This window comes from Eleutherodactylus coqui, chromosome 5 (assembly GCF_035609145.1).
Source record: "Eleutherodactylus coqui strain aEleCoq1 chromosome 5, aEleCoq1.hap1, whole genome shotgun sequence".
Lineage (NCBI taxonomy): Eukaryota > Metazoa > Chordata > Amphibia > Anura > Eleutherodactylidae > Eleutherodactylus > Eleutherodactylus coqui.
This window is the reverse complement of record NC_089841.1, coordinates 56,891,592-56,917,262: the sequence shown is the minus strand read 5'-3', so window position 1 is coordinate 56,917,262 and position 25,671 is coordinate 56,891,592. Positions and strand designations below refer to the sequence as shown.

Here is a 25,671-nt window from a genome sequence, read left to right as displayed (position 1 = left end):
TACAGGAAAGCTAAAATCATGAGAGCGCCGGGGCTCTAATAAAGTGGCCATTTAGTGTATCATTATTGTATCATAATACACCAATGGTCTTCACCCTTGGAATACCATCAAATCATGATTTGTTGATGCTATTTGAAGAGTGAAGAGATGCAAACCACTATCTACATTGTATCACACTGATCAGCAGCGTTAGCAGGATTGGGTCAGAAAGCCTGTAATCAAGAATATTTTCATTCACTAACAGCAAGCAGAGATCTTGAAAATAGGGTGGAATGTAAATAGAAACAGCGAGAGACGGTGCAAAGAAGCAGCAAGCAATCAGATTGCAGCTTTCATTAAAGAAGAGTCTCATCTAATGCAGAGTGTTCTAATTTGTTATAATGAAAAACGTGTGGTACAGTGTTAGCCAGTAGAGCAAAATGTGATTGTTCCCAGCAAGAGAAACCAAGTAATCTTGTAGATATGATACCTTTTAATGATTAAACAAGAATACATGAAGGTAATGCGAGCTTTTGAACCTCTCGGGGTTCTGCTTCAGGCTTAAATGCAATATTTGTGAAGAGGCAACTTTGCATTACTTAATTTGTATTGATACCGAGTTACAGTTTATATTATATTTCAGAGCTGCAATCACAATTCTGAAATCTCTGCTTGTCCAGAGTCTGAATAGCGCTCACTTTGGTAAACTACCTTCTGGAAAGTGTTGTCTTTAAATCAGACGCTGTACAGTAATCTGATATAGTGAAAACTAACTTTCCCACTTGCTCATAAGCTTGCCAACAGTTTCTGTAATAACCAACAGAACTGTGAACGCAGCTCTGAAGTATAATACTACGGTAGCAGCGATTACTCAGGATTAATACAATATATAATGTGTCCTTTTATCTTTTACAAAAATAGACCAAACGGATATGCAAGAATGGATGACAAGCAACTGCAATACTGGTACTGCAATGCAGTGCAAGAACCAACATACCGCAATGTGCCAGTATGTCGGCAGATCACTATATAAATTCTATTTAGCTAAAGGTCACATCATTTACCTGTTCGTCAATCTTCCTCTGTAGTTGCACCACTTTGTTCTCCATGCCCACACTTAGCTTCTTAAAGTGTTCTGCTGTCCTGGCCTCGATCTTCAGCTGTTTGAGCTCCCTTCGGGCCATCATCCTGCGGTAATAGCACTGGATAACAATGGCTGCGTTGCGGAACTTGATGAACTGTTTACGTGCGACCCATCCTCTCAGATGCTTCTGAATGATTTTAGCTTTGTGTTGAAGAAGGAGCTGCAAAAACAGAAAATCACAAGACTGAAGGACTGTAGCCATAACGTTATCAACGCATCATGTAAACATATATATAGGGTGCTTAGGATATTGAAAATGCTGGGCCGTTAAATTCTACAGGGTGGCAGAGAGGCCTGATTTGAGGTTATTGCAGACTTAGTGATAATGAAAAAAGATGATTATCAGAGGTTGGTGGAGAATGCGGGCAACTTTGTATCTGCAAATATGGATGAGGTAGTGAAAGCCTTGATTCAATCACCTGCGGCCCAACAAGATGCTACTGGAAAGGGGCAGTGTACAAATGCAAGCCAGCAGGAAGTTGTCTACATTAATACAGTCTACAAATAAAGACTGCCAGATAATGCAGAACTCAGTGCAGCATTTGGAGGAAGTGATTGAGGTGCAGGTAGAATCAGGATAACCAGAGCAGGACCTAATCAGGCAAACTATTTTCTATAAAGAATGGAGGTAGCCTGCCAGGTTTGCAATGAAACACTTATCTTGAACACCCTTATATCCTTTCCTGTCCACCTGTAGTGCACACCTGCCCCATTTAAGATGACTCAGCCACACAGCATGGCAGCAAACCTGTTAATTTGGAATGTGCCACCTTTAGTATTACAGTGAGGTTTCAGTCCATTGCAATGCGACAGAGAATTGGTGTTACAATTGCACCGATCCAAAAATATCATGCCTCTTCATGTCATCCTATGAAGGTGAGCCTAAAACATGGAACCCACAAAGTAGTTCGCTGGCCGGGGCTTGTAGAGCAGCAAAATGTTTGGAATACATTACCTCCCGATAAGCTCGTCTATCGAACATGCCCCGGGTGTAGGACTGGATAGTAATAGCGGCTCTTCGTTTTTTCTGGTAGAGGCGATGCACGCGGATCATGCGGTATTGTTTCTGGAAACATATGGCTGCTTTCGTTTTGCGGATATGGTCAGCCAACCTGATTAAAAAAAGTTCAAAGCTTGGTTGATGGATAGTTGCTGGCAACTATTTTTGTGCGTTAGACTACATTCACATGGGCAAGCGCGATATCGGGCAGAGAAAATCGGCCTGATATTGTGCTTGCCAATGTGCTTTTTTTCGCAGCAATGAAAACGTTTTAGATGTTAAAAAAAAATTTAAAAAAATCGCATCACTTCTATGAAATTGCAATTTTCATGGATGTAAAAGCATTAGAGATGAGCGAGTATACTCGCTAAGGCACATTACTTAAGCGAGTAGTGCCTTAGCCGAGTATCTCCCCACTCGTCTCTAAAGATTCGGGGGCCGGCGGCGGGGAGGAACGGAGGGGAGATCTCTCTCTCACCCCCCGCTGCAACTCGCCTGTCACCCACGCCGCCCCCCGAATCTTTAGAGATGAGCGGGGAGATACTCGGCTAAGGCACTACTCGCTTAAGTAATGTGCGTTAGCGAGTATACTCGCTCATCTCTAGAAAGCATCACAAGTGTTTCCTGTTGACTTCAATGGGAAACATTGAATCGCACTCGCATGTGAGTGCCATGTGCGGTCTTTGAAGGTCCCATGGAAAACAATGGGCGAGCCAACACTCAAACATAGAACATGTTGCGAAAAGAATCGCTCATGTGAATTAATCCATTCATATTTGTTTAAGTTTTGTGCTCATCGCATCACACAAAACTCGTGTGCGAATATTGTTCATGTGACTGCGCCCCTAGACGGTGGATCTTATTTTACCTGCGGGCGAGATATCCCCGTGTGTATCTCTGGATTGTAATGGCAGCAGCTCTCATCCTCCTATATTTCAGTCTCTGTAACCAGCCACGTACTGTCTTCTGGATCATAATGGTGGCCGCACGGAACTTATCAGCACGCAGTTTCTCCAGATAAGCCACTTGTCCGGCCCGGAAAAAGATCTTTGTGCGTCCAAACTGGAACTTGTCCGGATCCTGTTAAAATTGCAATTCATCACTTAGAACAACAATTCATGGAGCAGATAGTAAAAATTAGCAGTGTGAGAGGGATTCCACATCCAGAACCTCTTCTCATAAGGACTATGGGCTAAGGTACCTTTAATCGGACGCTGAGGCTGCGCAAAAGAGGATTTTCTTTTAATTCGCAACTATTCCATCATAAGAAAATAACCAGTTTTCGAGATCATAGTTTTAGATGAATGATGGACTCTATTGTACTGCTGGAGACTAGATAAGCAGGACTGCTTATCTAAACATACACTCTGCTGTGTTTAACCCATTTAGGCTGGGTTCTCACAGGGCGGATTCGAGGCGGAAATGTCGTGGTTTGGCTGCAGCGAAAAAAAAGGAGGAGAGCGCGGCCGCAGAGGAAAAAAAAAATGGACATGCTTCTGCCAGCTTAGCAGCAGCGTATTTCTGAGAAATCTCGTCCACATGGCTGGCTAACCCTGAGATTAGCGGCCGCATGCGGATTTGCCGCGGTGAAATTCCGCACGGAATTTTCGCGGCAAATCCGCCCCACGTGAACCCAGCCTAAAGGTCAGAATTTAGTCAAATTTTCCAGTTTGTTTTTTCATCCCTACTTTTCAGGAGCAACAACTTCATTTCTCTATCGACACAGCAGCATGAGGCTTGTTTATTGCGGGATGAGTTGTACTTTTTAGTTCCATTTAAGGCTGGGTTCACACAGGGCAGATTTGCCACGGTTTTGCTACGCTTTTTCTGTTGTGGTTTTGCCGCAAAAGAACTGCTTCTGCGGCAAAACCGCTTCAGAGGTTATTTTTTTCTTGCGTATTTTTCTTTTGCATATTTTCCGTGCTTTTTTGGCGTGGAAAATCCGCAAGGGTTTTTTCCCGCGGCGCTTTTTTTTACTTTTGCAGCGTATTTTGCTGCGTCGAGGTCTATGGACAAAAAAGCGCTGCGGAAACAGCAAAAGTATTGACATGCTGTGTCTTGAAAAACCGCGCCGCAGCTGCATTTCCGCACTGCGGAAAAAATCTGTCGTGTGAGAACAGCTTTTTGACCAAACACATTTGCACTGCAAACGCAGCGGTTTAGCCGCAGTGCGGATATGCAACGGCAAACCGCGGAAAAATTGCAGCAAATCCAACCCATGTAAACCCAGGCTATTAGTTCCATTTAATGTATTGTATACTGTATTGAAAAACGTAAAAATTTGAGTGGGTTGAAATAGAAAAAAATATGCAATTTCGCTTTTTTGGGTTTCATTTTTGCTGTGTTCGCAGTGTTGCAAAAATGACAGGTTAACTTTAGTCTGTGGGTCAGTATGAATGTGGCGATACCAAATTTGTACAGTTTTTTAATGTGTCATTACTTCTTGCGTTTTAGTGGAGAGGACATGTAGTTTTTATGGTCACAGTGCCATACATGGTCCAGTGGCTATGCTCGCTATTGCAGCTCAGTCCCATTCACTTAAAAGGGACTGAGCTGCTCTCAAACCACATGACCCATGAAAGGGACATCACATGCCTAAGAGGATGTGGCACTGCATTGAGCACCGAGGCCTCTTCAATCAGCTGATCGGCAGGGATACCAACCAATGTTCCCTGCCAAACAACTAGTAATGACGTACCGTGAAGATAGGTTATCAGTAGTGTAGTCTCGAAAATCCTAAAATTGGTCTCCTGATGCCCATACAAGCATCAGTCACTCAGTGGGGACAGCTGATTAGCAAAGATAATGATTAAGTGACTGTAAAATTGCTTGTTAATTATCTTCAAGCCTGTCACCTTTATAAGATTCTCCAGCAGGTTTTTACAGGTGATTTTCTTGTCAGGTTGGGAACGATCCTTCTTCGTCATCAATACACGGTATCTAATGAAGAAGTCATGGTAGGTCCACCTAGAAGACATAAAATATCCTTAATACAAAAGTCAAAAACAATGTGATCCTGCAGAATGACCACCTTGTGTCCTCCTTGTCAAAGGAACCACCAGGGGCGCTACAGCAGTTCTGCAGTGTGTGAACCCTAACCAAGAGCTCCACATACACGGCCTCACAGAGAAAACGCCACGTCATGAAGATTTTGTCAAGCAATATGCAATTTTCAATGTATGTTCAGAAAAACAAGTTATGCAAACTGCTGCAGTTTTGCGCCAGTCTCCTAAGCCAACGTTGGAGACACCCATGAAAATTGTTTTCGTTTTTTGCGATGAAGATTAAGAAGTGAAGACGCTTCTAAGAGCCGTTTTATCAAAAGGATGAGTTTACTAAAGGTTCCATCACACAATTATGTGTAGCTGGTTGGTCTTTGCATTACATCGAGGCAGAAACTCAACGGGATGGTACAACTGTGGGCCTAAAATGGAGACGGTGGTCAGCAGAACAGAACAAAGTGTGCAGCGGGACTGGAGCACGGAGACGAACGCTATAACGCACAGATGGACGCATCTGGAGTCACGCAGGACTGACTCCACAATTCACAGCTGGTGACATTCTATGGGGTGTATGGACAGATCAGGATGCTCTAATATTGAGTGTTTCTTAACCATTGGCTGAGGCAGGTTTGCAGTTAAGTCCCCCATTGCGTAGACTGCTCCTCATACCACACCATTGTCCTGAATGTTTGCAGTGGTGTCAATTCCAGAGCTACCTGGCATTCCCAGATCTTTCTCCAATCAAGAATCTGTGGGAGACGATTCGACGTGAAGTGATCTCTGTCCCACAGCCTCATAATGAAGATGGATTGTGGACTCTGGTCAATACCACAGGGTCAACATCACTGGAGGACAGTCTTCGAGCACTCACTGAATCAGTGCTATACCATGTTAATGGCTGCATCGCCCAACATGATGGTTATCGGGCCACAGGAGATATGTAATTGAATGTAAAATTGCTTGTTCAGAACTTAATTCTTTATCTGTATGTTGAGTTTCGTCTCATTTCGAGCACTTCTTCATGGTGTGGTCTGTAAGCCAGTGCATCTCAGTTTCCTGGACTACTGCATGACATTAAGGAAGTTGGCTGCTGATGAAGTATAAGGTTTGGATTGTAGGCGTTGTACTATTATTATTCTAAGTACTTGGTGTATTCTGGGTAATCTGTGACTGTTGGCTTACTGCTCCAGTGTTATTGTATGACGCAGAAAGGACAATAAAGCTTAGAAAATGAACAGAAGTCACAGGCAATTTGAGACGGAACAGCTTACACTTGTTTCGACTTGGCTGAGCAGAATATTGGGAACTGCTGGAATTGAGCCCTCAATGATGGTACTTCTCTGCATGGAAAAATGTCACGTCCGAACCAATGCAGATAATTCATTCTTCGCCCTAACATCCCACGGTGAGGTACTGTATGAGAGGGTTAGGAAATGGCAGGGATAGCTATGTAATGAATACAAGTGATTCCAGCTAACAAGCTGATTGCTACATTGCAGATACTGCGAATACGTTATATGTAAAGCAAGGTGAAGCAAGGAAGGGTGGAAATACATTGGAAAATAATGGAATCCAATGCAAAAACATTAAAGGAACATTCCAGTGTGAAGCACTTATCACTAGACATGTAATAAATTTTAAATCTGTGGGGTCCGACCACTGGGATACTTAACGATCACTAGAACAGTTGGTCCGAGTCCTCCCAGTCCCAGGTTTGCACCTAGAAGCCAAACTCGGAAACTTTTATCAATACCATAGACTTTGAATTAAATGTCAGCTCTACTCAAACACTTTTGAGTAAAGGGTGTGCAAGAGGGGTTCTCTTCTTTTAGTGCCTTTGAGGGTCCCACATGCTCAGATCTTCACCTAACATTTATCAACTATCCACTGGACAGATGACAAATTGGCTTGAATACCCTTTTAATTCTCTTTCATCCTCTCCGCATCATTGGAACATAGAATGGGATTGAAGACGGTAATCATGTATTGAGAAGTCAATCTCAATGACGCAGAAAAGTGATGGTGTCAATTTTTTATTGCTGTTAATCCCATTTGTATAAATTTTATTGGTGACGTAGCCTAGAGTCAGAGATTCGTGTATACCTCCCTTATACAATGTAACAAATTCATAAGCTGTGCAAGCAGAAGGTTTCTTTGCCTCTGTGACTCATGAAGGCAACCACTTTTCAAATCGAAGTCGCTAATACCAAGTGAGCAGCTGTACAGCAGCAATCAAATTTATTCAACCCCCACTGTAAATTAGGTCTATTTGCCACTTTTGCAAACTTCCAGCTGTTTCCCCCCAAAAAGATAAAAATTAACTTAAGAAAAATTTAAATAGCTAATCTAATGTGATTTCAACACATTCTGAACAAACTGTAACTTTTAATGACTACTGCAGTCTCAAAAGTATTCAGCCCCCTGAATAGAATTGCTTATAAGAGTACATATTTGCAAATCACGTTATCTTAAGCACACCTGGTGCAACTAATCAAGGACTTCATTATTAGCTTTAGGTGCTCTTGAGATAAAACACATCAAATACATGAACTGGCTAAGGCGTTGTTGACTATGATGTTTCATTCCATGTCAGAAATATGGCTAATGAACCATTTTTACAGGACAATTATCGTTTAAAGTTGTTCCCATTCCGGCGCTCCTGTGGGAGTTTGAACAACAGTCGTCCCGTGTTAATGCATGCAGCAACTGAACGAGAGTCGTTTAGTCGTTCAGTTTGTGCATGCAGAAAATTGAACGACTAGCTGTTCAGTGTAAACAGCAGTCGTTAACTTCTGAACGACTTTCTGCTTACTATGAATGGAGGAGGGAGAACGCTCCCCAGCTACCCTGCCTCAGTGCTGGCAGTGCTCTGAGCGATACCAGCGATACTCGCTCCTGTAACTGCATAAGAGTGAACTTCACTGGGATGCACTGTTGGGCATGGTCTGCCCGACACCCGTCCGATGTAAATGGGGCTTAAGGGCCATAATTTCTGCATGCATAAAAACTTAATGACAGATAGATCCCGTGTTAACAGGCAGTAGTTCATCTAGGATCGACTGCCAGTTTACTGTAAAGGGAGGCGGGTGGGCTCGACTGATCTCTGGCCGACTCTGCCTCCATCTACTAGCAATAATCATGCCTGCAAAAGAACACAGGAACGATCTGTGCCCAACGTGTGAAAGCACCCTACGTCAAGAGACTGGTCAAAAAAGTTAGGAAAAGAAATTGACTTGTCCAAACAAGAAAAAAGCAAACATAAAAATAACAAAGGTCCAAAATGTTCCTAGAAGATACATTTACAGTATAGTAAAAAAAACATTATGTCTTCTCTAAGGAAGCTGAAGCTTGGGCATTATTGGACCTTCCAACGGCACAATAATCACAAGCATACTGCAAAATCCACCAGGCCTTGGTCTTTGAAGTAGAGCTGCAAGATTCTGGAGAGGCCGTCACAGTCGTCTGACTTGAACCCCATAAAAAATCTTTGGTGGGATATGAGGAAGGCGATTGTAGCACATAAACCCAAGAATATTAGTGAACAGGAGGCCATTGCCAATGAGGGATGTGCTAAGAGTCCTCCATAACGCTGTCAGAAGCCGGTGTCTAGCTATACATCATATTTCCAGCAGGTCATAACAGTATAAAGTTCTCTACTAAGTACTAAAGACACTTCTCGTGAAGGGGTTGAATAATTCTGAGGCTGCAGTAGTCAGTTAAAGTGGCATTCTGTGTAGCATTTGGAAAAACAAATATTAGTTGTGTTCAGCTATTGAAATTGATTTTGCTTGATTTTTTTTTGCAAATGGCTGAAAGTTTGTAAAATTGGCAAATAAACCTAATTTGCAATGGGGGTTGAATAATTTTAGGTAAAACTGTAGCTGCATCTAGCTAATAATTTACATGACGATATTTAAATCAGCTGCCCAGATTTGCCAGAATTGAGTTGCTCTCAAAGTGGGGACCCCTTAATTACTTCCATATACCCATCCTTTATAAAATTCACGACCCCTTTACCTTCACTCCCATGATACCTTTATTCTTTAGGTTTTCCTCAAGATGAGATTACTTCTGTGCTCACTGTCGCCCCCTGCTGAGTCACTCCCAACGACCTGTTTAACGTAACTGGAGGTGGGCAGGCCTGAACGATTTCTGGCCAACTCTGTCTCCATTCCTTAGTGATGCTCATTCCTGTATAGAGGCTCAAGAACGATCATTGCTGGGACGACCTGTCAGGCATCCGCGCCAAACAGGTCCCCCAGTATAAAAGCACCCTATATAGGCAGCCAACATGGGTAGGGAAGCGAAGTGACAACTAATCAGAACACATTTCTGACTCAGAAAAGCAGTTGTCACTTCTCAAGCTCATTCAGCAATTCGACAAAGAAACTAAGTAGAATATTTCTTGTAGTAGAATACTACCCCCTGTAAAAGAGATGAACAGATGACCCTGGTGGTCCCTTCCAACTCTACCATTCTATAATTCTCAAAATTAAGGATCCTGACTATAGCAAAGCTGTATGATTGGAGTTGCAGATATTTCCAAGGTTTCTAAGCACTAATGCAGATAGCAGCACTATACGGATCACCAGGAAGAAATACTGTCCTCCAAGAGAGAAGCATTGATGACGGCCCACGTACCTTGATGGGTAGCCTGCGGCACTGATTCTGATGGTCTCCAGAACGCCACAAGCTCTCAGCTGCTGCACGGCTCTCTTTGGATCGAAGCTGTAAAACAATAAAAACTAGATTGAATATAACGCCAGCAAAGCAATCTATCCATGGTGCCAATCACAGATATCTGCCACACGCTGAGTTATTACAGAGATTAAATCATGTTTGGCAAAAAAAGAAAATATTGATTTTCTATGTAACAAATTAAATTACTGTTTTACCTAATTTGTGCATTAGATGAAAGCAAACGCCTCGACTCCGGCTGTCAATCATCTGCCGACACATTATGTTCTAAACAGCACATTATATTTGGAAATAATGAGAGCGATGCACATAGAGACCCGAATTATAGTTTTATGTAATTAGAGAAAATGAGATTTCAGTTAATGCATTTTTGGCATCTTAAATGTGCGGTTCACGTACAAGAATATAGCTACTATAATACTGCTCTCTATGTACAAGAATATAACTTCTATAATACTGCTCCCTATGTACAAGAATATAACTACTATAATACTGCCCCCTATGTACAAGAATATAACTACTATAATACTGCCCCCCCCTATATACAAGAATATAACTACTATAATACTGCCCCCTATGTACAAGAATATAACTACTATAATACTGCCCCCCCTATATACAAGAATATAACTACTATAATACTGCCCCCTATGTACAAGCATATAACTACTATAATACTGCCTCCTATGTATAAGAACATAACTACTATAATACTGCCCCCTATGTACAAGAATATAACTACTATAATACTGGTCCTATGTACAAGAATATAACTACGATAATACTGCTCCCTGTGTACAAGAATATAACTACTATAATACTACGCCCTATGAACAAGAATATAACTATTATAATACTGCCCCCTATGTACAAGAATATACCTACTATAATACTGCCCCCTATGTACAAGAATATACCTACTATAATACTGCCTCCTATGTATAAGAACATAACTACTATAATACTGCCCCCTATGTACAAGAATATAACTACTATAATACTGGTCCTATGTACAAGAATATAACTACGATAATACTGCTCCCTGTGTACAAGAATATAACTACTATAATACTACGCCCTATGAACAAGAATATAACTATTATAATACTGCCCCCTATGTACAAGAATATACCTACTATAATACTGCCCCCTATGTACAAGAATATACCTACTATAAAACTGCCCCCTATGTACAAGAATATACCTACTATAATACTGCCCCCTATGTACAAGAATATAACTACTATAATACTGCCCCCTATGTACAAGAATATACCTACTATAATACTGCCCCCTATGTACAAGAATATAACTATTATAATACTGCCCACTATGTACAAGAATATAACTACTATAATACTGCCCCCTATGTACAAGAATTTAACTACTATAATACTGCCCCCTATGTACAAGAATATAACAACTATAATACTGCCCTTTATGTAAAAGGAAATAACTACTATAATACTGCCTCCTATCTACAAAAATATAACTACTGTAACACTTCTCCTATGTACAAGAATATAACTACTATAATACTGTCCCCTATGTACAAGAATATAACTACTAGAATACTGCCCCCTGTGTACAAGATTATAACTACTATAATACTGCCCCCCTATATACAAGAATATAACTACTATAATACTGCCTCCTATGTACAAGAATATAACTACTATAATACTGCCCCCCTATATACAAGAATATTACTACTATAATACTGCCTCCTATGTATAAGAACATAACTACTATAAAACTGTCCCTTATGTACAAGAATATAACTACTATAATACTGGTCCTATGTACAAGAATATAACTACTATAATACTGCCCCCTATGTATAAGAATATACCTACTATAATACTGCCCCCTATGTACAAGAATATACCTACTATAATACTGCCCCCTATGTACAAGAATATACCTACTATAATACTGCCCCCTATGTACAAGAATATACCTACTATAATACTACTCCTATTTACAAGAATATAATTACTATAATACTGCCCCCTATGTACAAGCATATAACTACTATAATACTGCCCCCTATGTACAAGAATATAACTACTATAATACTGCCCCCTATGTACAAGAATATAACTACTATAATACTGCCCTTTATGTACAAGGAAATAACTACTATAATACTGCCTCCTATCTACAAAAATATAACTATTGTAATACTTCTCCTATATACAAGAATATAAATACTATAATACTGCCTCCTATGTACAAGAATATAACTACTATAATATTGCCCCCTATGTACAAGACTATAACTACTATAATACTGCCCCTATATACAAGAATACAACTACTGTAATACTGCCCCTATGTACAAGAATATAACTACTATAATACTTCTCCTATGTACAAGAATATTACTACTATATTACTGCCCCTATATACAAGAATACAACTACTGTAATACTGCCCCTATGTACAAGAATATAACTACTATAATACTACCTCCTATGTACAAGAATATAACTACTATAATACTGCCCCTATGTACAAGAATATAACTACTATAATACTACCTCCTATGTACAAGAATGTAACTACTATGATACTGGCATCTGTGTACAAGAATATAACTACTGTAGTACTGTCCTTATATATCTGAATATAACTCCTATAATACTGCTCCTATGTACAAGAATATAACTACTATAATACTGCCCCTATGTACAAGAATATAACTACTATAATACTGCCCCATATGTACACAAATATAACTACTCTAATACTGCCCCCTATGTACAAGAATATAACTACTATAATACTGCTCCTATGTACAAGAATATAACTACTATAATACTGCCCCCTATGTACAAGAATATAACTACTATAATACTGCCCCCCTATGTACAAGAATATAACTACTATAATACTGCCCCCCTATGTACACAAATAAAACTACTATAATACTGCCCCATATGTACACAAATATAACTACTCTAATACTGCCCCCTATGTACAAGAATATAACTACTATAATACTGCTCCTATGTACAAGAATATAACTATTATAATACTGCCCCCTATGTACAAGAATATAACTACTATAATACTGCCCCCTATGTACACAAATATAACTACTATAATACTGTTCCTATGTACAAGAATATAACTACTATAATACTGACCCCTATGTACACAAATATAACTACTAAAATACTGCCTCCTATGTACAAGAATATAACTACTATAATACTGCCCCCCTATGTACAAGAATATAACTACTATAATACTGCTCCTATGTACAAGAATATAACTACTATAATACTGCCCACTATGTACAAGAATATAACTACTATAATACTGCTCCCTGTATACAAGAATATAACTACTATAATACTGCCCCCTATGTACAAGTATATAACTACTATAATACTACCCCCTATGTACAAGAACACAACTGCTATAATACTACCCCCTATGTACAAGTATATAACTACTATAATACTGCTCCCCTATATACAAGAATATAACTACTATAATACTGCCTCTTATGTACAAGAATATAACTACTATAATACTGCCCCCTATGTACAAGAATATAACTACTTTAATACTTCCATTTTCTTAGAATTTTCAGCCCAGAACTTTGTGTAAGCCAACAGCCCTGACAGAAAAAGCAGACTATAAAATAACACATCTGTTTCTTTCCCCCTTCCGATAACATTCGCCGTGTTCATCTTTATGGAGATTTACAAACAGTGAGACAGAATCCAGCAGACCCATCTGTGTTCTGCAATGCTCAGACGATGCCGCTCCTTCTAATGCCAGCAGCTCTGTACTAGTCACACAACCTGTCACCAAACTGAAGCTCTCTTAACTAAACTTGCGTATGGATGCAGCAGAGCTGAATTTGTCAGTTGTGCAGCACTCTATAGGACACAGTTATAAGAGTGGACAACAGCAATGAGAATTTCAGCTCTGCTGCATCTGTATTACTGGTGAGATATCCATTTGCATATCTATATCCTTCGGCGTTACGGTTATAAGCCGGAGCGACAATACAGCCCATAAATGTGAAGAAGTCTACATTGTAAAGCCAATCACACCACTTGGTCAGTAGTGGCACCGTTTTAAAAAATGCCAGGGAGCATGGCAACTTAGTATAGGATTGCCTGGTCTTCCAGTGAGAGGGGACTTACCTTCATACCTGCAGAGCCGTGGGTAGGCCATGTGAAGCGGCTGATAACCAGTTCCCAGGCTTTACTCCCCACATACCCAGATATATTCACCCACTGACAATGAGCAGAGACACTCACAATGAGCCGACTGTCCCTTCCCGCATCTCTCATTACTGACTTGTAACTAATCCAACATAGCAGAGCTGAATTTGCCATTTGAATCTTAAGACCGGCATCGCTTGTGCAATGCAGTTCTACACAAAACCACATGTAGTATTCCCACAGGTTGTACCAAATGACAAACTCAGCTCTGATATAGCGGTACAATAAGCACCGTGGAGCCATATAACACAGATCTATGATAAATGTGCGCAGAACAGATATTGGGGGACATTAACAAAGGGCTTTAAATGAGAATTCTGGCGTCGAAAAGTCACACATTTTGGCGCAGGTCCCTCTTCTGCAAAACATTTGAGACTTTTCAGCTTTTTGCACCGCCCTCGCCACTTTTGTAAAAGTGGGTGGGGCTTGTTGAGATGGCCGTCCAAGATTGACACATTTATGTATAATTTACACCAGAAATCTACGTTGGCTTCTAGATGGTGTAAATGTCTGTGTCAGTGCAGGAAGGAGCCGAGAGATGCCATATATATGAAGAAGCGTACGGCTCTTTGTATATTGGTCATCTCGTGTGCCAGGGGAAATTATATTAAGAACGGTGTTTGAAACAGTGTTTAACCCTTTCCAATCCAATTCGTATCTTGGTTTTCCTAGGGGGCTTACTCCTTTTCTGCCGTTATACATTGGCGCTATCTGCTGGCTAAAGCCAGTACTGCATGAGGTGACACGTTGGATAGGCTCCGACAGCAGAGAGGCTGGCAATATACAGTAAGAGAACCCCGACGGACGTCTTCCAACATCACAGCTGTACAGCCTTAAATCATAATGTCTTCAGACGTCAGACAGTGGATTGGAAAGGGTTTAAGACCGTTCTATACTTACAGGAGCGTGTCCTGGGGACCTCCCTACTCGAGCGCCGAGCTATTTTTTATTTTTTTGGTTTTACTATACATTTTGGGCTGATTCCGCTGGAGGCCACAATTTGCCAGGCGTCTCTCCTGACTATTCAGGATTGTAGGGAAGTACTTGAGGATCCTGCATCAATTGCTACATGCCTACCGGGACTTGGAGGTGCTAGTGCGGGCTAACCCTAGTCTCCCCGCTAGTCACCGGGTAAGTCCCTTTTATATTTCTTCATACTGTGTGCTTTTATGCATTTCTATGGAGCGCTGTCCTAATATTATGGTTTTTTTTGACATTTGTTATTTTGGACACATTTCTTGTTGCGCCTGGCAAAGGGGCGGAGCTTTGCAAAAGAGGGCAAGCCTAAGTGTGGGAAAAAATTGCACCAAAATGTTGGCGCAATTTTCGGTGTGGACTAAGCCTACTAAAACGTGGTCCTAGACTTATACAGGACAGTCATAAAATCCAATAGATCTATCACTCAGCAGAGCTACAGTGATTAATCGGCAGTATTTGTAAATAAGCCCCAGAGGTGCTTTCCTTGGAGAGGGCTCTGATTTACCAGACTCTCCAGACCGTATACATTTACACCCTCCGCAGACAGTTCTGGTTGAGCTGGAAGGACAGGTTCCATCATGCCACACCATATTTTACACGCTCCCATGCGAACTGACAGATGTCCTCGGGTGTCAGTATCTACTGCGGGTTATGGTTCCTACGGTACATAGGCTGCTATTAATCTCTGAGCCAGCAGTGAAGACTTATGCACTTAGCCCTCAGTGCTATCACAGTGATTCAGAGTCGTGCAGCCGGAGCGGTTGTAAATCTGTCTGTATGTTCCCGCTTTCACCTGACAACAGGATAGGAGATCTCCTGAACACACAAAGACAAGACGGCTCAGCTCATTTATCCCCAGCTCTGGAGCAGCAGCGTGCAATGAAATGGAATTTATGGAGTCACAACAACACCCCCTTTCCTCAAATAATGGCCCAAATCTATGAGCAGCAGCATCGGTCTCCTCTATTACCCCAATGTCTGCAACATGGGACTGTGCATCGTATCCTGTACTGACACTAATACCCCATTTAGACACAACGATTCTCGCTCAAAGTTTGCTCAAAAGCCGTCTTTTGAGTGATAATCGTGTCTAAACGCGCGGCCATCGTGCACTATTCGCTCATCGCTAAGTTTCAGCTAGCTGAAAGACAACGAGTGCAGCTCTGAAGTATAATACAGGATTTAACTCAGGATCAGTACAGGATAAGTAATGTATATACACACTGACTCCACCAGCAGAATAGTGAGTGCAGCTCTGTAGTATAATACAGAATGTAACTCAGGATAAGTAATGTATGTACACAGTAACTCCACCAGCAGAATAGTGAGTGCAGCTCTGTAGTATAATACAGAATGTAACTCAGGATAAGTAATGTATGTACACAGTAACTCCACCAGCAGAATAGTGAGTGCAGCTCTGGAGTATAATGCAGGATTGAACTTTACAGAGAGTGAGACAACTTTCTATTTTGATTATACAGACTATATAATCCATAAAATGACTTTCCAAGGAGGAGATCTGCTTTAAACACAGGGTCGATCTCAGCCTTCTATTCTTGGCCGCATTGGTACACTCTATATGAATGTACTCGTCTTACCTGAACGCTAGCTTGTCATCATTGGGTTTAATGCAGCGCACATAATGAGGTGTAGTTGCATTTAAAGTCTCCATCAGCAGCTGGAGAGAGTTCCGAAACTGAGAAAAAGAATGAAGATTCATTACTTCCCCATTACTTATATTATACACAACAATCTCATGGGGTGTGCAGTCTGATCTGCAGCCATGAGTTACTCCCTGCCATCTGCCCCTACTTGTACTCATCATTAACACGTAATTGACAGATTGATCGCGTTTTACGCCTGCCGAATTATCGTCCAGATATAATGAGCAACTACTGACATACATCTGAATGGACGCTCGTTTAATTTTCTTTTACATGGGTTGAAAATCGTCTTCAAGGGGACGAACAATTGTTAGCATGACTGTTGGTCCCCATAGGCCGTCTATCTGCCGGTTTACTTGGGGAGATCTACCACTAAACAGCAAGTATTTTTATGCTTGCTGAAACTGAATAATTAGCTGATGAACAAATCTTGCTCTTTAGTTGATTGTTGGCCCTTTTGGCACTCATTGTCAGGCGAATGAGTGCTCGGAGGAACTTTCAGGCTTGATTAGCCCATGTAAAAGAACCTTTAGACTACAACCCAAGGTTTGTATGTAGCAGTCCTGAAAAAGGCAGCCCAGGGGAGAGCGGGCAAGGCGGCCCAGGGGAGAGCGGGCAAGGCGGCCCAGGGGAGAGCGGGCAAGGCGGCCCAGGGGAGAGCGGGAAAGGCGGCCCAGGGGAGAGCGGGAAAGGCGGCCCAGGGGAGAGCGGGAAAGGCGGCCCAGGGGAGAGCGGGAAAGGCGGCCCAGGGGAGAGCGGGAAAGGCGGCCCAGGGGAGAGCGGGAAAGGCGGCCCAGGGGAGACCGGGAAAGGCGGCCCAGGGGAGACCGGGAAAGGCGGCCCAGGGGAGACCGGGAAAGGCGGCCCAGGGGAGACCGGGAAAGGCGGCCCAGGGGAGACCGGGAAAGGCGGCCCAGGGGAGACCGGGAAAGGCGGCCCAGGGGAGACCGGGAAAGGCAGCCCAGGGGAGACCGGGAAAGGCAGCCCAGGGGAGACCGGGAAAGGCAGCCCAGGGGAGACCGGGAAAGGCAGCCCAGGGGAGAGCGGGAAAGGCAGCCCAGGGGAGAGCGGGAAAGGCAGCCCAGGGGAGAGCGGGAAAGGCAGCCCAGGGGAGAGCGGGAAAGGCAGCCCAGGGGAGAGCGGGAAAGGCAGCCCAGGGGAGAGCGGGAAAGGCAGCCCAGGGGAGAGCGGGAAAGGCAGCCCAGGGGAGAGCGGGAAAGGTCGCCAGCATGGGAATAAAACACAGAGACTATGAAAAGAATTTACAAATGTGAAACCCGTCACCACGTACGATAAAATGGCAACATATAGATATATCTAAGAGCTGTATATATTGTGATAGTTACCTGATGTCCCACAGTTTTCTTATGTTCTTTATTGGCATTTTTGATGACTGGTTTTGCTGGTCTGACACTAATTTTCGACTTCCCGCTTGGAGCTGGAGGGACTGGGTCTTTGTCATCGTGGAATAGATCAGCGACCAGTTGATACTGTCAGAAAAATAACATGGCAGCTCTATACAACTGAATGTGAACCTAAATGAGTTTTTTTTTAAATTTATTTTATTTAACACAGCTGTCAAACAAAGGCAGTATGAACCTAAATGAGTTTTATGGTCTTACTGCAACTAAATCTGTCAAATCGCTAAAATATGCCATACATTTCCAAACTTCAGGACCCCAAGCGATCCAGAGAATGAAAGTGACATAGTGCTGGTATAGCTCCATGTCAGTTTTAATTTCTCCTGCACACCTGTGCTCCGACTACGCAGATGTGCAAACAATACAGCACAGCAGCATTCACTTGCAGCTCACTGCGTAGTTAGTGGCCGGGTCACAGCTGCGCAGTGTAATATCACTAAGCCAACACCACAGCCCTTTCATTCTCCAAACTGCTGGATCAGACCCCGCGATCATAAAGTGACAGCATATAGCAGTGACGCTCTCAGCTGGGAGAAGTATTACGTCTCTGAAGGGTTTTTCTCTTCAGCTTGTAACCTAAATTGTTCTATTGCCATTCACAGTCAGCAAGCAGATACATTGAACATAGTAAGAAACTGATACACAAAGCAAGAATAGGCGCTAAAAGATCCTCACCTTACTGGCTTTCAGTATATTAATCTGCTCTTCATACACCGTATCTCGATTCTTCTCCAAGAACCCATCACACTGGTATTCAACCTATAGAAAATATCATCTGTAATTATTATCTGTGTATGGCCGCCCGCACACGGGCGGAAATCCCGCGGCGGTATTTCCCGCGGGATTTCCGCCACTGAAAGTTTGCATAGGAGTGCATTACAATACGCACTCCTATGCAGACGGCCGCGGTTTCGCGCGGCAAACAAACCGCGGCATGTCCTATTTTTGTGCGGGGCACGCACTCACCCGGCCGCCGGCTCCGGTCTGCGCATGCGCCGGCTGTGCCGCAGCCGGCACATGAAAGAGCCGGGGCCGCCAGGCGCGGGTGAGTACGCGCTCGTCTCTGCAGGCGCTCGGGTCGGGTCCCGCGGCGAGAATTCTCGCTGCCGGATCCGACCTGCTCGTCTGCAGGCGGCCTATATATGGCCGTTACATATATGATGAAGTCTCTTAAAGCATTTCTCTATCCAAGTGATTAAACTTTACACATGATCATGAATGTTTCTGATCTATTGATCTGCACAGCAGTGTACTAGTTAGAGCAGCAGTTTGTGCTCCAGAGCTGCAATGCTAGGTCAGACATCCTACAGCAGCCAAATCTTCTCTTCCCTCTGCATGTAATATATAATACACACATACCTACATATACAAACAAACAATGAATGGTTACTTTATAAGGCCATTGGCCTTTTTATGATTGGCGCTTCCCTGTATGGAAATTCTCCCTGTGACCCTGGAGTGCAGCATAGAATCCTGTGACAAGTTTTCAGAGTGAATCCACATTAGATGATCTAGAAGTCACTCAGATCGCTGGATTTTCTCATCGGTGGTAGACTAGCCGGGGCCGGGATGTCACTAAGTGTGTAGCGGTATAAAGAGTATCCCGAGAATGACGCAACTGAGAAAAAACATTCAGCGAAAGGGGATCCTGTAGACAGATTTGTCACCAAAAGGGGTCAGAGGAGGATGTCAGGAATCATTCAGACAGACAAACAGGCACTGCAGAGTCAAGCAAACTGCTGCCGAATACAATGCTGGTGCTCAAATATGTAGACGCACAACTTGCTGTTGCTTAGCACAGATGGTTATTACAGACAGCCAGTTTCAGCACCATTGCTGTGTAAGAGAAACAGAAAGACGAGACTCCAGTGGGCAGAAGAGCGCAAAAACTGTATCACTGAGCAGTGGAAAAACATCTCCTGGTCAGATGGATCCAGATTTCTGTTGCCCCGTGCTGATGGGAGGTCAGTATTTGGCACAAACAGCATGGATGGATGACCCCCTTCCTGTCAGCTGGTCAGAGCATGTCAGCACCTCCATCTAATCTGTGGCAACTACAAGAAGCTTCCTGTCCGCAGGGGCCAAAATATCTGCAGAACGATTTCATCACCTAGTGGGATCTATGCTATGACGAATTACTGCATTTCTGAAGGTCAAAGAAGGTCAAACGTGGTACTAGATGGGGGACTCTAATAAAGAAGGTATTGAGGGGGTGAATATATCTACACTTACACAATCACAGATCTCTATGAAATGCTTCAGCTTCCTTGCTTCCACTTATATAAAGGTCAGTTTGCCTACAGCGAACAATATCCAATACAATTCACTTGGATAACTTGATGAAAAAGTTAAATATTCTCTGTGACCTTCTCAATGCAGAGTCAGATGGCGGCTATACCCCGGCACCACGGGGAAGCCCGATGGGACATATTTTGTAATAATATACAAATACAAGTGAAGAAAAGCATCCAAAGCAGAGACCATATAAACTACATCGACAGCGACCGAAAAGAATCAATATGTAATGTACTCGTGTGCGGCAGAAACTGCCTAACATCCAAACTTCTCCACGCACCGTAGAACAAAGGAACAAACAAAAATCCATCTCTCAGGTAGGTCCTGGCGAAAGCTATTCTGCCATATAATATATGTATATAGGGCTCAGAGCACCATTTTTCTGTTACAGAGCTCCAAATCCTCTGCTTCCCTTGATCAAGCCATATAGTTAACCCCTTTCCCCCCCTGACGTACTTATATACCATGGATTAGAAGGGGTTCCCACGAAATGCAATACATTTACAGCATGAGCCTGCCCTATCTGCAGTAGGAGTCAGCTGTGACTGATAGCTGGGGTCCCGCTGCAACAGCAGGGATCAGAGAGAACACAGAACCCGCCGTTAACACCTTACATGTCATGATCAATGTTTGTCACAGCATGTACGGACTTAAAGGGGCTTTCCGGGACATTTTTAAAAATTTATACAGGGTTAAGATGAAGCGAAATTGAATACTCCCCTATCTCGGCAGCTCCATGTCCAGCGCTGCAGCCATGGCGCCCGCAGCATGGAACCCGAAAGTGGGCAGTCACTCAGCCACTAACAGGCTTCAGCAGCCATGGAAGAATCACTGATGAAGCCTGCGAGTAGCTGAGCGGGTCACATGCACAATGGTTCTGTGCAGCCGGCACTAGGACTGCAGCTCTGGATAAAGAGCATTTTTTCTAATGTTCAAGGAAAAACCCTTTAACGAGCGCCTTCTATGATTTAATCAGCAAACTACCAGCTAATCACTGAGGGCTGATGTGTTGCCATGTTCCAATTTTACCATTAGAGGTGCTGGCAAGGAAACCAAATAATACACTGCAGTAGAGAAGTACTGCAGTGTATTATCTAAGCCATCATAGGATTGCAGGTTCAAGTCCTCTACAGGGAGAAAAGAAGGGAAATAAAAATGTTAAAAGTAAATTTAAAAAAAGACCTCTCTGTGTACTTTTACATTTTTCAAAAAAATGAGTAAAATAAAAAAATAACGTTTCATATTGTCAAGTCTGTAACATACTCTTTATCCTGCGTGGCAAATGCTATGAAAAAAAAGGAAAAAAAATGGAAGCAAAATGGTTTTTAGCTCATTTTGCCTCTCAAAAACCACAATAAAAAGTGATTTTAAAAAATCATATGTACTTCAAAATGGTACCAATAAAAACTACCACTTGTCATGCAGAAAAACAAGCCCTCACACAGCTGTTTCTGTCTATGGAAAAATAAAAAAGTTCTGATTCTTTGAATACTGTGATGCCAAAAAATATTATCTTTCAAAAGAGGGGTGTTAATGTGAAAAAAAAGTGGAAAAACGTAAAAATATATATAATTTTAGTATTGCTGTAATTATACTATGCACCATATTTCCCTCAAAAATGTGTCAATAAAAACTACAGCTTGCCACACGAGTCCTCACGGAAATGGAAAAAGGTAAATGTTATAGCTTTTGAAAAGTAGAGATGAAAATTCCAAAAAATAGTACCGTATGTGCCAAACAAGGCCTCATCCTTAAAGGATAAAATTCCGTATGCCCGTTCTGTCACTAGGGGGAGCTTTCTGAGGATAAATTAATTATTCAATGGGAGCCTCGTGCAGGGAGCTCCCTCTAGTGGTGGCACCAGGTAGCCAGAATGTTAACATATAAGTCTACGTCTATGCAGATGATTTGGAATTAATGGAAAAACAAAACTCCGAATGCTATAAAGATATGGACCTAAAAATGACATGATGTTATAAAGTGGAGATTTATTTAAGGGTTTGTGTCCCTTTAAATGAAGAGACATTGCGTGACACAAGTAATCAGAGGATTGTATTACAGGGAGTCATCACTTACCATGTCAGCAAAATGAATGACAATAAAGGAGATATTAGACATCCGAGGCTTCTTAAAGTGCTGACTGCTGCTGTGCCGGTCGTACAACTTCTGAGCCCAGTTCTGGTCCGTGCCTTTGGGGACCTAAAGACAAAGCAGCTGTGATTATAAAGCTGCACTAGAAACTATGTCCAACCAAGGGGAAATCTGTGTCATGTACAGAGGACCGCGGCAGTAAGAACAACATTACTTCTAAAACTGCAGCGTTCCATGGTAGGACGTCAACCAACATGGAACATTTGCAGTGTAAGGCCTTAGTCACACGGGCGTTTTTTCACGCGATTTGCGGATCGCATGACGGATGCGCATCCGCAAATCGCGTGACCGGTGCGCGCAAGTCGCCCGCAAATCGCCCGAAAATCTGCTCCTAGCCGCGTTTCATTAGAAACGGGCCGGAGCTGTCCAGCGCATTGCATTCAATGGAGACGGCAATAGAGCCGGCTCCATTTAAAGCAATGCGCTGCGGGCGAGCCCGGGATGAATTGTCGGGAAGGGCTTAAATATACAAGCCCTTCCCTGCAATTCATCCTAAAATGTGTAAAAATAAAAAATATATATATATATATATATATATACTCACCTTCTCCCGGCAGCCGGAGCTCCGCACGGCCGTCCTGCAGTGGGTGTGAAGGGGGTGTGAGTCAGACCTGCCCCCTGATTGGCTCAGCGCTGAGAGGCAGCAGTCACTCACCCATTCATGAATTCATGAATGGGTGTGTGAGTGAAACCTGCCTCTGATTGGTCAGGGCTGTGACCAATCAGAGGCAGCTCATTCAGCAGGCGGGGATTTTAAAGCCCCGCCGGCTGAATAGTGCCGAGAAGCAGTTCAGGAGAACTGACAGCGGCCGCGGCTGGACTCTGGCTGCAGCGGAAAGGTGAGTATACAATTTTTTTTTATTTTAACACATTTTAGGATGAATTGCAGGGAAGGGCTTATATATTTAAGCCCTTCCCGACAATTCACCCCGCGCACGCCGGCAGCCCATTGCTTTCAATGGAGCGGCTGTATTGCCGGCTCCATTGAATTCAATGGGCAAACATCATTCTTCTCTGCTACAGCTGTTACAGCTGTGGCAGAGAAGAATGATTTGTCTTCTATATGTTCTCAATGGGGTCGGCGCTGCAGCCGCCGGCCCCATTGAGCGCATATAGAGAAGAGAACAGGAAGATAGGTGCGATCTGCGATTTCTGTTTTATAATTTATCGGACGAGCGCATAAAAAGCACTCATGTGTCCGATACCATTGCAAAGCAATGGTTTTATAAAATCGCCGGGCGCATACGCATGTGCAAATCGCGGCTAAAAACGCCCATCTGACTAAGGCCTAAAGGAGGTTGGGTGATATCCATGCAAGCAACATTTCAATTCCTTGCTATTTTCAACATCTCAGCTGATAGTCAGTGAATGGAAACATCTGAAAACCATTTACTCACAAAGCTGAAGGTTTACCACCATTTAGGCAGTTCTTTAACCCATTAAGGACCAAGCACAGTAAATTTACAGCGTTTGGTCCTGGGCTTTAAACCCAGCCGATTAAAAAAAAAAAAAAAAAGGCAGAGGTTTAAAAGCCCCTGCTTCTGCAAAAAATCAGGAGCATGTTGGGTTGTCAGCGGTTAGTCACAGCTGATAACCCGGAGGAGAAGGAAGGAGGCTTTTCAAACCCTTTCTGCCCTCTCCTTTCCCGAGTACACAGCGCTCAATGAGTACTATGTACTAAAATGTGAAAGTGGAAGTCTAACTTCCACTACACGAGCTGCCAGGATTCCCTGCTACAGCAGAGCTGCAGGGTCGTAGCAGAGCCTAATCAGCTCTGCCAGTGATTATTGTCACTACAGGGAATGTTTCTCCCTGTAACTGGGGCTCCTATGGATGCCCCAGCTACAGTAGGAAAGTGTCAAATAAAAAGAACTAAAGAAACATTTGAATGTCCCCCAGAGGTCTTACATGATGTCATTGGGGACATAGATAGTAAAAAAAGTAACTGCATAAATAAGTAAAACAAAACTACAGAATAAAATAAAAATATATACATAAAAAAGAAAATAACACAAAGTCGCAGCCAACCAAAACCGTCGCCGTATGCGCCCTGTAATCCAAAACCATAATATTATATATCACAATGTCCGAAACAAAATAAGGAACCAGTTTCTTTACTTTATTTTAGTGTAAATATACAATTAAAAAAAAGAATAACTAAATTTTTTTTTTAAATCTTTTTTTTTTTAGGTCCCCCTGCAATAAAACTAAAAACTGGGGAAAAAGTCAGTGAAGAAAATATTTAAAAATTAGCCCTATATGTCACGGGAAAAAAAACGCAGCAAAAATAATTCTGAGTAGCTGAGGGGAAAAAAAATAGGGCAGTTAAACCACTACATGGGTAAAATCCCTAAAAAGTGTCTGGTCCTTAAGGTACAAAACAGCCTGTCCTAAAGGGGCTAAAAGCTAAATGCAGCAGCAACAATTTTTTTTCTGTCCTGCAAACTAAGGGCTCTTTCACGTGGGCACCGCAATTTTCGTCAGCCCGCATCGCTCCCGAAAATCGCATTAAAGAGAGGCAGCAGTGACCAAGTCACGGCTGCATTTCTCGTTTCCTCGCCCATTCAGACTTGCGTAGGTTTGAAAGCTTACTAGATCATCATGTATTTTTGTTAGCCATTAACCCTTTCCAATCCACTGTCTGACGCCTAAAGACATTCTGATTGAAGGCTGTACAGCTCCGATGTCAGAAGACGTCCGGCAGGGTATTCTCACTGTATATTACTGGCCGCTCTGTTGTCGGAGGACTCTCCAGCATGTCCCATACAGCAGTGCTGGCTCTAGCCAGCAGATGGCGCCATTGTATAAAGGCAGAAAGAGAAAGACACCTAGAAGGCTCTGAATCCAAAAATGGATTGTAAAGGGTTAAAAGGTATCATATGTGCAAGATTACTTGGTTTCTGTTGCTGAGAACAATCACATTTTGCCCTACTGGCTAACATGGTACAAAATTATTTTCGTTTTACTGAGGTTCAACAAACACCAAAGAGAGAAGCCATGTGTCCTGCAAAACCCAACAGGTGATGCACTTCTCATTACATATGGTATCCCTTTAAATAAAGCAGTATGCTCTCCCATGATAGGGGGCACCG

At 42.6% G+C, this 25,671-nt stretch overlaps 1 protein-coding gene across 2 annotated transcripts in view; it reads right to left on the bottom strand.

Annotated features, from left to right (window-relative positions):
- Positions 1-25,671, bottom strand: part of MYO5B (myosin VB) — a 232,136-nt gene that overhangs the window by 38,687 nt on the left and 167,778 nt on the right. For both annotated transcript variants that reach the window (XR_010792791.1, XM_066602561.1), the window contains exons 13-21: positions 22,505-22,627; positions 18,809-18,892; positions 18,059-18,202; positions 16,647-16,744; positions 9,767-9,853; positions 4,979-5,090; positions 2,992-3,203; positions 2,079-2,235; positions 1,044-1,283 (exon numbers count right to left, since the gene is read on the bottom strand). Coding sequence is in view for 1 of the 2 variants with exons in the window: in XM_066602561.1 (XP_066458658.1) it covers positions 1,044-1,283; positions 2,079-2,235; positions 2,992-3,203; positions 4,979-5,090; positions 9,767-9,853; positions 16,647-16,744; positions 18,059-18,202; positions 18,809-18,892; positions 22,505-22,627 (1,257 nt within the window). In the remaining variant the exon portion in view is untranslated. The remainder of the gene's footprint in view (positions 1-1,043; positions 1,284-2,078; positions 2,236-2,991; positions 3,204-4,978; positions 5,091-9,766; positions 9,854-16,646; positions 16,745-18,058; positions 18,203-18,808; positions 18,893-22,504; positions 22,628-25,671) is intronic.